Source organism: Rana temporaria, chromosome 3, assembly GCF_905171775.1.
Source record: "Rana temporaria chromosome 3, aRanTem1.1, whole genome shotgun sequence".
Classification (NCBI taxonomy): Eukaryota; Metazoa; Chordata; class Amphibia; order Anura; family Ranidae; genus Rana; species Rana temporaria.
The window spans coordinates 445,683,283-445,696,612 of NC_053491.1; the positions used below are offsets into that span (position 1 = coordinate 445,683,283).

The window sequence follows — 13,330 nt, forward strand, 5'->3', positions numbered from 1 at the left end:
AGTAAGTTGCGGTGGCGTAGTGTAAATGGCTTACACTACGCCGATTCTACGAGAATCTGGCCCTTATAGAGTCGTTTACATGCACATGCGTGTTCTTCTGCTCAAAAGCTCCTCTCAGAACCCACCTTTAGGCTGCATTCACACCTAGGCGTAGGGCGTACAGGCGTTTTTACAGGCGATTTTTACCGACGTTTTTGTCGCGCGTATATGCGCGTTTGCGCGCGTTTTCGCACAGTGGCGTTCGACGTTTTTGTACTTTGTCTTTTTCCATATTAGCCAATAAGAAAAATGATCATCCCTGACATCACTTGTTGCTCTCCTAGGAATTTTTTATTCCTCTTCCTGGGTGAATATACCTCTTCTGGATTTCAGCAACACAGGCGTCAAAACGCTTGTACAAGCGCGTGTTTACGCGCAATACGCGCGTATCAGGCGTTTTACATTGACTTCAATGTAAAAAAAAAACGCTCAAATACGCGCATATCGCGCGCTAGGAGCGACAAAAAAGGGTCCGGAACTTTTTTGAGCTACAGGCTACAGGCTACAGGCGTTTAGGCGTTGAGATGTGAACCATCCCCATTGCCTTTCATTACTTTTCGTCCCTCTGGCGTTTGTGCGCGTCGCGCTACAGGCGTAAAAACGCCTAGGTGTGAATGGAGCCTAAGTGTATTCTCCTTGGCCTGTACACTCTCCTATTTAAATACACCTGTAAATGTCTATGTGTGGTCTTTTTTTTTAAGTACCGTGTGCATGAGGCCTCACAGTGAAAAAAGAAAGACTGTTGCAGTATTTACAATGGCCACCAGAGTCAAGGAACAAGGTCATCTGGCAGCCATGGTCCTCAACATCCTTAAAGGGGTTGTAAAGGTACAATTTTTTTTTTCCCTAAATAGCTTCCTTTACCTTAGTGCAGTCCTCCTTCACTTACCTCATCCTTCCATTTTGCTTTTAAATGTCCTTATTTCTTCTGAGAAATCCTCACTTCCTGTTCTTCTGTCTGTAACTCCACACAGTAATGCAAGGCTTTCTTCCTGGTGTGGAGAAAGCCTCATGAGGGGGCGAGCAGGCAAGTCAGGACACTCTCTACTTTGCAGATAGAGAAAGGAGTTGTGTGTTAGTGGGCGTCCTGACTCTCCTGCTCGCCCCCTCCCACCTCAAGAGGCTTTCTCCACACCAGGGAGAAAGCCTTGCATTACGGTGGTGAGTTACAGACAGAAGAACAGGAAGTGAGGATTTCTCAGAAGAAATAAGGACATTTAAAAGCAAAATGGAAGGATGAGGTAAGTGATGGAGGACTGCACTAAGGTAAAGGAAGCTATTTAGGGAATTTTTTTTTACCTTTACAACCCCTTTAATTCTGTGTTACAAATCTAAAACGATAAACAAAAATCTAGAGGAAGGAAATGAGGAGTAAACAAATATATTAAAGGTTAACCCACCCCCTTTTCCCCTAACTCTTAAAGCGGAGTTCCAACTACAATATACATTTTTTTTTTTTTTAGAACTTTTCACAAGCATCTACAATGTTATTATAACACTCGCGTCTCCTATTGAAATTGTCCCCCGATGTCTGGTTTCATCTTTTTAAAAAACTTTGATGACTGTGCTCTGCCCGTTGTCATTTTGCTTGTGGGAATATGAAGCCCACAAGCATTTAGTTCCCGGGATACTGTGCCCCATTCTCGCGCATGCGCAGCAATGCGCTGTAGCGACGCTGTAAAGTATACAGGTTGCCATAACAATGGGCGGCGGAAGGGCCCGTCCCGTTGTTATGGCAACCTAGCCCTCGACGCTGCCCACTGACTCCTGGGAAATGATGTCACAGGTCTCCCAGGAGCAGTAAGGAGAGGAGCCGAGGGAAGTGACGAAAGTAGCCTTGGCGATGAAGGAGGAAGATTTCGAGGGACCGCATAGCAACAGCCATTTAAAGGTCAGTAAAAAAAAAAAAAAATCTACAAATGTTTTTTTATTTATTTATTTCATGCACAACATTTAAGTTCACTGCTACAAAAACTAATCATAAACAGTTAAAGTGTTACTAAACCCGGGCATTCACTATATCTGGTCCTCCACAGTACATGGAAATGCAATTATTTTAGCAAATATAAACTGCTAAATGCCTTTTCTCATCAGCAGTCTTGTGACTTCTATCAGTGTCTGGTTAAAGCTTGTAGGAGGAGTTTTCATTCTCTCCTAATTGTCCTATGAGGGTGCAGGACCCCTTACCCTCTGTCTGGATACTGCTGATTGGCCCTATGCTGATCACATCATCACAATCTCCAAAGAAAAAAGCTCTCTAGCAATACACACCAAACTGAGCATGTGCAGGGTGCCCCCAAGGCTCTGTTCTATCGGCAGATAGATTGGGGACAGTGGAAGAAGGGGAGGGATCAGAGAAGACAGGATAAAACAGCTCTTACACAATGCACAGGATTAACCTCTTAGGTTCCACAGTGAGTATACCAAGCATGCTTTACTGCATATACAGACTTTTACTGTTAGGGATTTAGTAACACTTAAAAAAAAAAACCTAAGGCAAGGGATAAGAAGTTAATAAAAATAATCAGGGTTAGCTAGAATTTTTACTGCAATTTTTAGGGTTAAAAAACAATTAGGGTTAACTACAACATTAATTCTGTAAGTTTTTCCTTTTTACAAAGACACAATAATCATGTTTCTGGCACAAAGCATTTTTTGTCACTTCAGGCTGGGTTCACACTATTGCGAATTGGATGCAGGTTTCACCGCATGTGTTGCCCTATTGCATTGGGGTGACATTCAAAATAAATGGCACTGCAAAGCACAGTGCAAAGTGCAGTGCTTTGTTACGGCAACTCAAAAGTATAAATGGACACTTACAAAAATGAAAACATTTGATGAAGAACTTTTTTGTGTGGGTACTCAATGCTGCATTTGATGGGTGGGTGAGCATATTTTTTAAAGACAACCCAGAAAAAATTATAATATAAAAAAAATAATTAAGGTAGGAGGGGGTCAAATTCCTCTAAATTTGGTTTGCACATCTAGAATGAAATGACCTCTGGTTGTTGAGATGTTAAACAATGGAGATCTGTAGAAGCCAACATTCTCATGGAGGGTGCCGGGCTGTTTCTTACGCTGCAGTAGGCAGGAAAAGCTCCATAACTCACTGCTATATGTTTAATCGAGGGAAGTCACCTACTTTGTGAACAGTGTGCCTGTCTGATCAAAATCAGGAACACAGCTTGGTGTGACAGATGATGACCTTGCCGAACCCGGTTAGAGGCTTTGAATCTTGCTCAATAAATGTTTCAACCCTGTTTTTCTTTTTTTTTTTAGCACTCTATGCAGTTTTGTAGCAAGGCTTAACTCGAGGATTCTTGCGTTTATGGGCCCTGTTCCACTAAACAAGGTATTACTGGCCCCTGTTCCACTATATAAGGTCTTACCGGCCCCTGTTCCACTATACAAGCTCCTACTGACCCCTGTTCCACTATACAAGCTCCTACTGACCCCTGTTCTACTATACAAGCTCCTACTGACCCCTGTTCCACTATACAAGCTCCTACTGACCCCTGTTCCACTATACAAGCTCCTACTGACCCCTGTTCTACTATACAAGCTCCTACTGACCCCTGTTCCACTATACAAGCTCCTACTGACCCCTGTTCCACTATACAAGCTCCTACTGACCCCTGTTCCACTATACAAGCTCCTACTGACCCCTGTTCCACTATACAAGGTCCTACTGACCCCTGTTCTACTATATAAGGTCTTACCGGCCCCTGTTCCACTATACAAGGTCCTACTGACCCCTGTTCCACTATACAAGCTCCTACTGACCCCTGTTCCACTATATAAGGTCTTACCGGCCCCTGTTCCACTATACAAGGTCTTACCGGCCCCTGTTCCACTATACAAGCTCCTACTGACCCCTGTTCCACTATACAAGCTCCTACTGACCCCTGTTCCACTATACAAGGTCTTACTGGCCCCTGTTCCACTATACAAGCTCCTACTGACCCCTGTTCCACTATACAAGGTCTTACTGGCTCCTGTTCCACTATACAAGGTCTTACCGGCCCCTGTTCCACTATACAAGCTCCTACTGACCCCTGTTCCACTATACAAGCTCCTACTGACCCCTGTTCCACTATACAAGCTCCTACTGACCCCTGTTCCGAACCCGGTTAGAGGCTTTTAATCTTGCTCAATAAATGTTTCAACCCTGTTTTTCTTTTTTTTTTTTAGCACTCTATGCAGTTTTGTAGCAAGGCTTAACTCGAGGATTCTTGCGTTTATGGGCCCTGTTCCACTAAACAAGGTATTACTGGCCCCTGTTCCACTAAACAAGGTATTACTGGCCCCTGTTCCACTATATAAGGTCTTACCGGCCCCTGTTCCACTATACAAGCTCCTACTGACCCCTGTTCCACTATACAAGCTCCTACTGACCCCTGTTCTACTATACAAGCTCCTACTGACCCCTGTTCCACTATACAAGCTCCTACTGACCCCTGTTCCACTATACAAGCTCCTACTGACCCCTGTTCCACTATACAAGCTCCTACTGACCCCTGTTCCACTATACAAGGTCCTACTGACCCCTGTTCCACTATATAAGGTCTTACCGGCCCCTGTTCCACTATACAAGGTCCTACTGACCCCTGTTCCACTATACAAGCTCCTACTGACCCCTGTTCCACTATATAAGGTCTTACCGGCCCCTGTTCCACTATACAAGGTCTTACCGGCCCCTGTTCCACTATACAAGCTCCTACTGACCCCTGTTCCATTATACAAGCTCCTACTGACCCCTGTTCCACTATACAAGGTCTTACTGGCCCCTGTTCCACTATACAAGCTCCTACTGACCCCTGTTCCACTATACAAGGTCTTACTGGCTCCTGTTCCACTATACAAGGTCTTACCGGCCCCTGTTCCACTATACAAGCTCCTACTGACCCCTGTTCCACTATACAAGCTCCTACTGACCCCTGTTCCACTATACAAGGTCTTACTGGCCCCTGTTCCACTATACAAGCTCCTACTGACCCCTGTTCCACTATACAAGGTCTTACTGGCTCCTGTTCCACTATACAAGGTCTTACCGGCCCCTGTTCCACTATACAAGCTCCTACTGACCCCTGTTCCACTATATAAGGTCTTACCGGCCCCTGTTCCACTATAGAAGGTCTTACCGGCCCCTGTTCCACTATACAAGCTCCTACTGACCCCTGTTCCACTATACAAGCTCATACTGACCCATGTTCCACTATACAAGGTCTTACTGGCCCCTGTTCCACTATACAAGCTCCTACTGACCCCTGTTCCACTATACAAGCTCCTACTGACCCCTGTTCCACTATACAAGGTCCTACTGACCCCTGTTCCACTATACAAGGTCCTACTGACCCCTGTTCCACTATATAAGGTCTTACCGGCCCCTGTTCCACTATACAAGGTCCTACTGACCCCTGTTCCACTATACAAGGTCCTACTGACCCCTGTTCCACTATACAAGCTCCTACTGAGTCCTGTTCCACTATATAAGGTCCTTAATGGCCCCTGATCACCTAAACAAGGTGTTACTGGCCCCTGTTACACTATGCTAGGTGTTATTGGTGCCTATTTTACTATACAAGGTCTTACCAGCCCCTGTCCCACTCTACGGGTATATGAAATATGGGATTCAGGTGTTTCCAGTGAAGGGTACTGTTAATACTACAGCATACAAAGACATTTGCCAACCTTGTAGATACAGTTTGAGAAAGACCCTTTTCTTTTTTAGCATGACTGTGATTCTGAACACCCACAGCTCCATAAAGACATCGCTTGATGAGCTTGGTGTGGAGGAACTCAGTTTGACCTCAACCCTACACGGTTAAGGTGATATTTTCCAAAAAAGGGGCACCGATGTCTAAGGCGCATGCACGCCGTAGACAACGACGCAGGCGCACTGAGCTAATGCAGGGGAGTGACGTCATCGTTACTCCAGCCAGTCACAGCTCCGGAGCAGCGATACCCGGAACTCACTCCGGGAGAGATGACGGTGGTGGAGGAGGTGATCGAGGACGGCTTCGGTGTAAGGTAAGTAATTCATAATGAACTAGTATGCAATGCATACAGTATTCTATTTTGGTGTATTGTAACTTGTATTTGAGATATTCACTTATTACTCACAGTAGCGCGAAGGACATTATCTATTAATTCTAGCACTAGACCTCCTCTGTAACGCTAAACTGGCAACCTGTAAAAAATAAATAAAGCGTTGCCTATGGAGATTTTTAAGTACCGAAGTGTGGCGCCATTCCGAGTGTGCAAATTTTTAAAGCGTGACATGGTGGGTATCTATTTACTCTGCGTAACATCATCTTTCATATTTGACAAAAAAATTAAAAAGCCTTGTACACACGATCGGTTTGTCCAATCAAAACAGACCAATGGATTGTTTTCATCGGACAAACCGATCGTGTGCGGTCTTTTTTCCATTGGTGAAAAAAAATAGAACATGTTTTACATTTTTCCTATGGATAAAAAACCGATAGAAAAAAACGATCGTCTGTGTGGAAGTCCATCGGTCAAAAATCCAAGCATGCTCAGAATCAAGTCGACGCATGCTCGGAAGCATTGAACTTCATTTTTTTCAGCACGTCGTAGTGTTTTACGTCACCGCGTTTTGGCACGGTCGGATTTTTGAGTGATGGCGTGTAGACCAGACTGATGAAAGTCAGCTTCATCGGATATCCGACGAAAGAATCCAGATCTAGATTCCATCAGATATCCGATCGTGTGTACGAGGCTTTAGTTTACAGTTTTTTTTTTTTTTAATTCATCAAACTTTTGGCGTTTGAAAAATGATTGCGCAAATACCATGCGAGATAAAAAGTTGCAATGACCGCCATTTTATTCCCTAGGGTGTCTGCTAAAAAAAAAAAAACATATATATAGGGCCAGATTCTCAAAAGAGATACAACGGTGTATCTCCAGATACACCGTCGTATCTCTGTTTCTGAGCTCGGGTATCTATGCGAGTGATTCTTAGAATCATTTACGCATAGATACGGCGTAGATCCGACTGGCGTAAGTCACTTACACCGTCGGATCTTAGATGTAATTCCACGCTGGCCGCTAGATGGCGTTTACAACGATTTCTCATTTGTCTATGCAAATGAGCCTGATACGCCGATTCCCGAACGTTTTTGCGCCGCCTCATCGTCGTTTACGTCGTTTCCGTAAGCGTAAACTTACCCCTGCTATATGAGGGGTAAGTTTACGAAGGTCCGTCGTATGCCATGTTAAGTATGGCTGTCGGGACAGCGTCGGGTTTTTCCGTCGTTTACATAACTCGTCGCGAATAGGGCTGTGCGTTAATTACGTTAACGTCGAAACCAATGTATTTGCGGCGTACTACGGAGCATGCGCACTAGGCTACGTTTAAGGCCGGCGCATGCGCAGTTCGTTCGGCACGGGGGCGCGCTTAATTTAAATACAAGCCGCCCCCTTTGAATTACACAGGGATACGCCGGGCAATTTTCACCACGCCGCCGCAAATTAAAGGAGCAAGTGCTTTGAGAATACGGCATTTGCTCCACTAAGTTGCGGCGGCGTAGTGTAAATAGCTTACGCCGGAATCTACGAGAATCTGGCCCATAATGTTTGGGGGTACTGAGTAATTTTCTAGAAATAAATTATGATTTTTTACTTGTAGGAGATGAGGGTCAGAATAGGCGCGGTGTGGAAGTGGTTAATTTCCCTGTGTTTCCCAAGAGCTTACCTATGTGCCCCGGCAGAGGAGAATGTGGCCGGGGAAGCGTCGGAGAGCTGCTGCTTGTCAGGATCAGGCTCTTCCTGTTGCTGCTTCTGCAACTGCAAGACACAAACACAAGAGACAGATATAAATATGCATGTCATCTAGGGGAACAGGTACACTTTATTCTGTACAGGAAGAGAGACCGCATCTGATGGACAGACACTGCCTGGAGATCAGTGCAGACAGTGAGTCTGGAATCCAAGACAAGAAGGCTCAGCTGGCAGATAAGAGAGGCAGCGTGACACCTCTAGGGAGAGGCAGTACATGTACACACACATATGTGCTACACGGAACATACAACCTCAGACAGACGCTCCTGAATAATAGATGATGTGTGCGCTGCCTACCTACTCTATTATGCCTGACATACTTTCTTTAATAGAGTGTCAGCTCCGAAGAACGGGGTCTGATAAGCCCTATCGCTTGACTTCAACCTATTGTATTTTTTTTTATTCTGTTTTGGGTTCACATTTGTCTATTTTTTTATAACAATTTACAAATATTTTACATTCCTGCATTCAATGCATGATATTCCATTCATTTCCATGTGGCTAGTTCACACCTATGCATGGCAGATTGGCTTAGTGTTTAATTAAATTATAGGGTATGCTAATTATCAAGCAATGACACTAAAATGAATGATAACTGCACAAAAATCCACGTAGCATTCTGTTTTATGCGTATTTAAAGGGTAAATCCACTTTTGTGGGAAAAAATAGCAAATAAAAAAAAATATATAAAGGCCCGGATTCACAAAGCACTTGCGGCGACGTATCTCAAGATACGCCACGTAAGTGCAAATATGCGCCGGCGTATCTGTGCGCTGGGCCCACAAACCAAGATTTTTTGCTGTGAAAATGACAATGGTCCCAAAAATGTGTAAAAATTGTCCGAAGTGTCCGCCATAATGTCGCAGTCATGAAAAAAATTCGCTGATCGCCGCTATTAGTAGTAAAAAAAAAAATTCATAAAAATAAAAATGCAATAAAACTATCCCCTATTTTGTAAACGCTATAAATTTTGCGCAAACCAACCGATAAACGCTTATTGCGATTTTTTACCAAAAATAGCTGGAAGAATACATATCGGCCTAAACTGAGGAAAAAAAATGTCTTTTTTTATATATTTTTGGGGGATATTTATTATAGCAAAAAGAAAATATTGCATTTTTTTCAAAATTGTCGCTCTATTTTTGTTTATAGCGCAAAAAAATAAAAACTGCAGAGGTTATTAAATACCACCAAAAGAAAGCCCTATTTGTGGGGAAAAAAGGACGTCAATTTTGTTTGGGAGCCACGTCGCACGGCCGCACAATTGTCAGTTAAAGCGACGCAGTGCCGAATCGCAAAACCTGGCTGGGTCCTTTAGCCGCCTAAAGGTCCGGGTCTTAAGTGGTTAACATTATCAATCAACAGCCCATTCAGAGGTTGCGCTACGTACATAAAGAACTTCTACCCATAGAGGTGTCTGCGAATCCCCTCTTATACACAAAATGCGCACACATTGCCTACTAAACAGCCACGTATCTCTTTTACTTCCCCTATGGAACGCAAACCTCATGGCCTTCCCACTCTTAAGCGGTGGCAACTAAAATTGTCTCTATTCACATTTTCTCAAAAGTTACTGGGGAAATACCATGGATATGCTTCTGGGATATCCTAACCCAGTTGAAAATGCAACTCCTTAACCACTACAGATCCGCGCTATAGACAAAAGACGTCTGCAGCGCGGACCTGAAGTGGCGAGTGGACGTCTTCAGACGTCCTATTGTTTGCATTACCCGCGCGCGCCACTGGGGGGCGCGCAGCGGGTAAACACTGTCCCGGCGCATCGTTGGGAAGCCGATGCGTATACCTGGCGGCCGCGATGTCCGCCGGGTACACGCGATCGGCGGGAACACAGCAGGGACGTGGAGCTCTGTGTGTAAACACAGAGCTCCACGTGCTGTCAGAGGAGAGGAGACCGATCTGTGTCCCTTGTACATAGGGACACAGCATCGGTCACCTCCCCCAGTCACCCCCCTCCCCCCACACAGTTAGAACACACCCAGGATACACATTTAACCCCTTCCTCACCCCCTAGTGTTAACCCCTTCCCTACCAGTCACATTTATACAGTAATTAGTGCATTTTTATAGCACTGATCGCTGTATAAATGTGAATGGTCCCAAAATTGTGTCAAAAGTGTCCGATATGTCCGCCGCAATATCGCAGGCCTGACACAAAAAAAAAAATCGCAGATCGCCGCCATTACTAGTAAAAAATAAAAAATAAATCATAAATCTATCCCCTATTTTGTAGGCGCTATAACTTTTGCGCAAACCAATCAATAAACGCTTATTGCGATTTTTTTTTAACAAAAATATGTAGAAGAATACGTATCGGCCTAAACGGAGGAAATTTTTTTTTTTTTTTAAATGGGATATTATTAGAACAAAAATTAAAAAATATTGTGTTTTTTTTCAAAATGTTCTGTCTTTTTCTGTTTATAGCGCAAAAAATAAAAATCGCAGAGATGATCAAATACCACCAAAAGAAAGCTCTATGTGTGGGGAAAAAAATGATAAAAATATAATTTGGGTACAGTGTTGTATGACCGCGCAATTGTCATTCAAAATGCGTCAGCGCTGAAAGCTGAAAATTGGTCTGGACACGAAGGGGGTTTAAGTGCCCAGTAATGAAGTGGTTAATATCATAAACCTTGTAGCATGAACATTTATTTTACATAAGTGGATCTACCCAGAACCCCCCCACTATCTATTTATTTAGAGATAATTTATCCTACATCTTTTGCAAAAGGGAATTATGGGTTCGAAATTGATATTTGGAAGTTTTCATCCAAACCTTGCACGCAGAAACCCAACAATCAATAGTGTAATGCTTCCAATTTACTCAATGGTATCAGTTCAGACTCCTAACTAATAATCATCCAATTGACATTCTAACTCCCACTTAAATTGAATCACACTTACTCTATTGATCTAATACCGGGGGCCTCCTCACCTTCATTTTTCCCGCTACCTACTGTACTAGCCCAATCGTCATTCCATTAAGTGTCTCCAAATGTTCATCTTCAGACCCAGCATTGTTAGCTTTCCCTCAACCTGTACTAACGCACTTTACATTTCTGTGCTTCTCCATGCAATGCAAGCAGATCATGGCTGGGGGGGGGGGGGGGGGGACAAGCAGGGGTCTGTTTCATTCTCCATAATATAAAATAAATAAAAATTCAGCACCAAGATCTCACCAATTGAGCTCCAAGATATGTGAAGTTTCTAGCTGGTTTAACTTTTCAACATCCACCAAACTATTAATATCATTTATAGCGCCACTGACTCTTTAAACCATGTTTCCACTTGATTTTGGATGCAAAATTGTAACCACTTAAGGACCGGACCAATATGCTGCTAAATGACCGAAGGGGTTTTTACAATTCGGCACTGCGTCGCTTTAACAGACAATTGCGCGGTCGTGCGACGTGGCTCCCAAACAAAATTGGCGTCCTTTTTTCCCCCACAAATAGAGCTTTCTTTTGGTGGTATTTGATCACCTCTGCGGTTTTTTTTTTTGCACTATAAACAGAAATAGAGCGACAATTTTGAAAAAAATGCAATATTTTTTACTATTTGCTATAATAAATATCCCCCAAAAACATATAACATTTTTTTTTCCCTCAGTTTAGGCCGATACGTATTCTTCTACCTATTTTTGGTAAAAAAAATCGCAATAAGCGTTTATCGATTGGTTTGAGCAAAATTTATAGCGTTTACAAAATAGGGAATAGTTTTATTATTTTTATTTTTTTTACTACTAATGGCGGCGATCAGCGATTTTTTTCGTGACTGCGACATTATGGCGGACACTTCGGACAATTTTGACACATTTTTGGGACCATTGTCATTTTCACAGCAAAAAATGCATTTAAATTGCATTGTTTACTGTGAAAATGACAGTTGCAGTTTGGGAGTTAACCACAGGGGCGCTGTAGGAGTTAGGGTTCACCTAGTGTGTGTTTACAACTGTAGGGGGGTGTGGCTGTAGGTCTGACGTCATCAATCGAGTCTCCCTATAAAAGGGATCACTCGATCGATGCAGCCGCCACAGTGAAGCACGGGGAAGCCATGTTTACATACGGTTCTCCCCGTTCTTCAGCTCCGGGGAGCGATCACGAGGGGGCGCACTAGAAACGAATAGCCGCGCCCTCTTCCCGGATCGCTCCTGAAGCCACGGGAACCGCCGCATTTCCCGGGGGGGTCCCGATCAGACCCCCGACCCACGTCTAGGCAGGGGCGTACAGGTACGCCAATGTGCCTGTCCGTGCCATTCTGCCGACGTAAATGTACATGCGGCGGTCCGGAAGTGGTTAAAGGAAAACAAATCTTTTGGGTCTGGAGAAGGAAAAAGAGCCGGACTTCTGGGTGCTCCAGACAACAAACTAGCCATTACATACAATGCATTTCCATCCAGCATCAAACCTCCACTTGAGTACAGAAACTTGTGTATGTACCCCATGCTTTGAATCTCAGCATTGACTCTAAAGCCTCATACACACGACCGAGGAACTCGACGGGCGAAACACATCGTTTTCCTCGTCGAGTTCCTTGTTAGGCTGTCGAGGAACTCGACAAGCCAATTTTTTCCATTCCCGTCGAGGAAATAGAGAACATGCTCTCTTTTTGGCTCGTCGAGTTTCTCGACAGAAAATGTACACACGACCGGTTTCCTCGGCAAAAACATATCTCCCAGCAAGTTTCTTGCTGGTTTTTGCCGAGAAACTCGGTCGTGTGTACGAGGCCTAAGTGTTGTTGAAGTTCCCATCACCCAAAAAAGATCTGCACAGCCTGTTTATGTTAACCACTTAACCCCCGGACCATATTGCTGGTCAAAGACCAGAGCACTTTTTGCGATTCGGCTCTGGCTCATTTTAACTGACAATTGCGCGGTCGTACGACGTGGCTCCCAAACAAAATTGGCGTCTTTTTTTCCCCACAAATAGAGCTTTCTTTTGGTGGTATTTGATCACCTCTGCGGTTTTTAGTTTTTGCGCTATAAACAAAAATAGAGCGACAATTTTGAAAAAAAATAATATTTTTTACTTTTTGCTGTAATAAATATCCCCCAAAAATATATAAAGAAACTTTTTTTTCCTCAGTTTAGGCCAATACGTAGTCTTCTATATATTTTTCATTAAAAAAATCGCAATAAGCATTTATTGATTGGTTTGCGCAAAAGGTATAGCGTTTACAAAATAGGGGGTATTTTTATGGCATTTTTATTAATATTTTTACTAGTAATGGCGGCGATCAGTGATTTTTTTCGGTACTGCGACATTATGGCGGACACTTCGGACACTTTTGACACATTTTTGGGACCATTGGCATTTTTATAGCGATCAGTGCATTAAAAATGCATTGGATTACTTTAAAAATGCCACTGGCCATGAAGGGGTTAACACTAGGGGGCGGGGAAGGGGTTAAGTATGTTCCCTGGGTGTGTTCTAACTGTAGGGGGGGGTGGACTGACATGGGGAAATTATTGA

The 13,330-nt window shown here is 43.6% G+C and overlaps 1 protein-coding gene across 5 annotated transcripts in view; it reads right to left on the bottom strand.

Moving 5' to 3' along the window:
* The window catches only part of MAST1 (microtubule associated serine/threonine kinase 1), a 165,208-nt gene that overhangs the window by 89,718 nt on the left and 62,160 nt on the right, over positions 1–13,330 (bottom strand). For all 5 annotated transcript variants that reach the window (XM_040346542.1, XM_040346544.1, XM_040346541.1 and 2 more), the window contains one exon: positions 7,757–7,848. In XM_040346542.1, the coding sequence (XP_040202476.1) occupies positions 7,757–7,848 (92 nt within the window). The remainder of the gene's footprint in view (positions 1–7,756; positions 7,849–13,330) is intronic.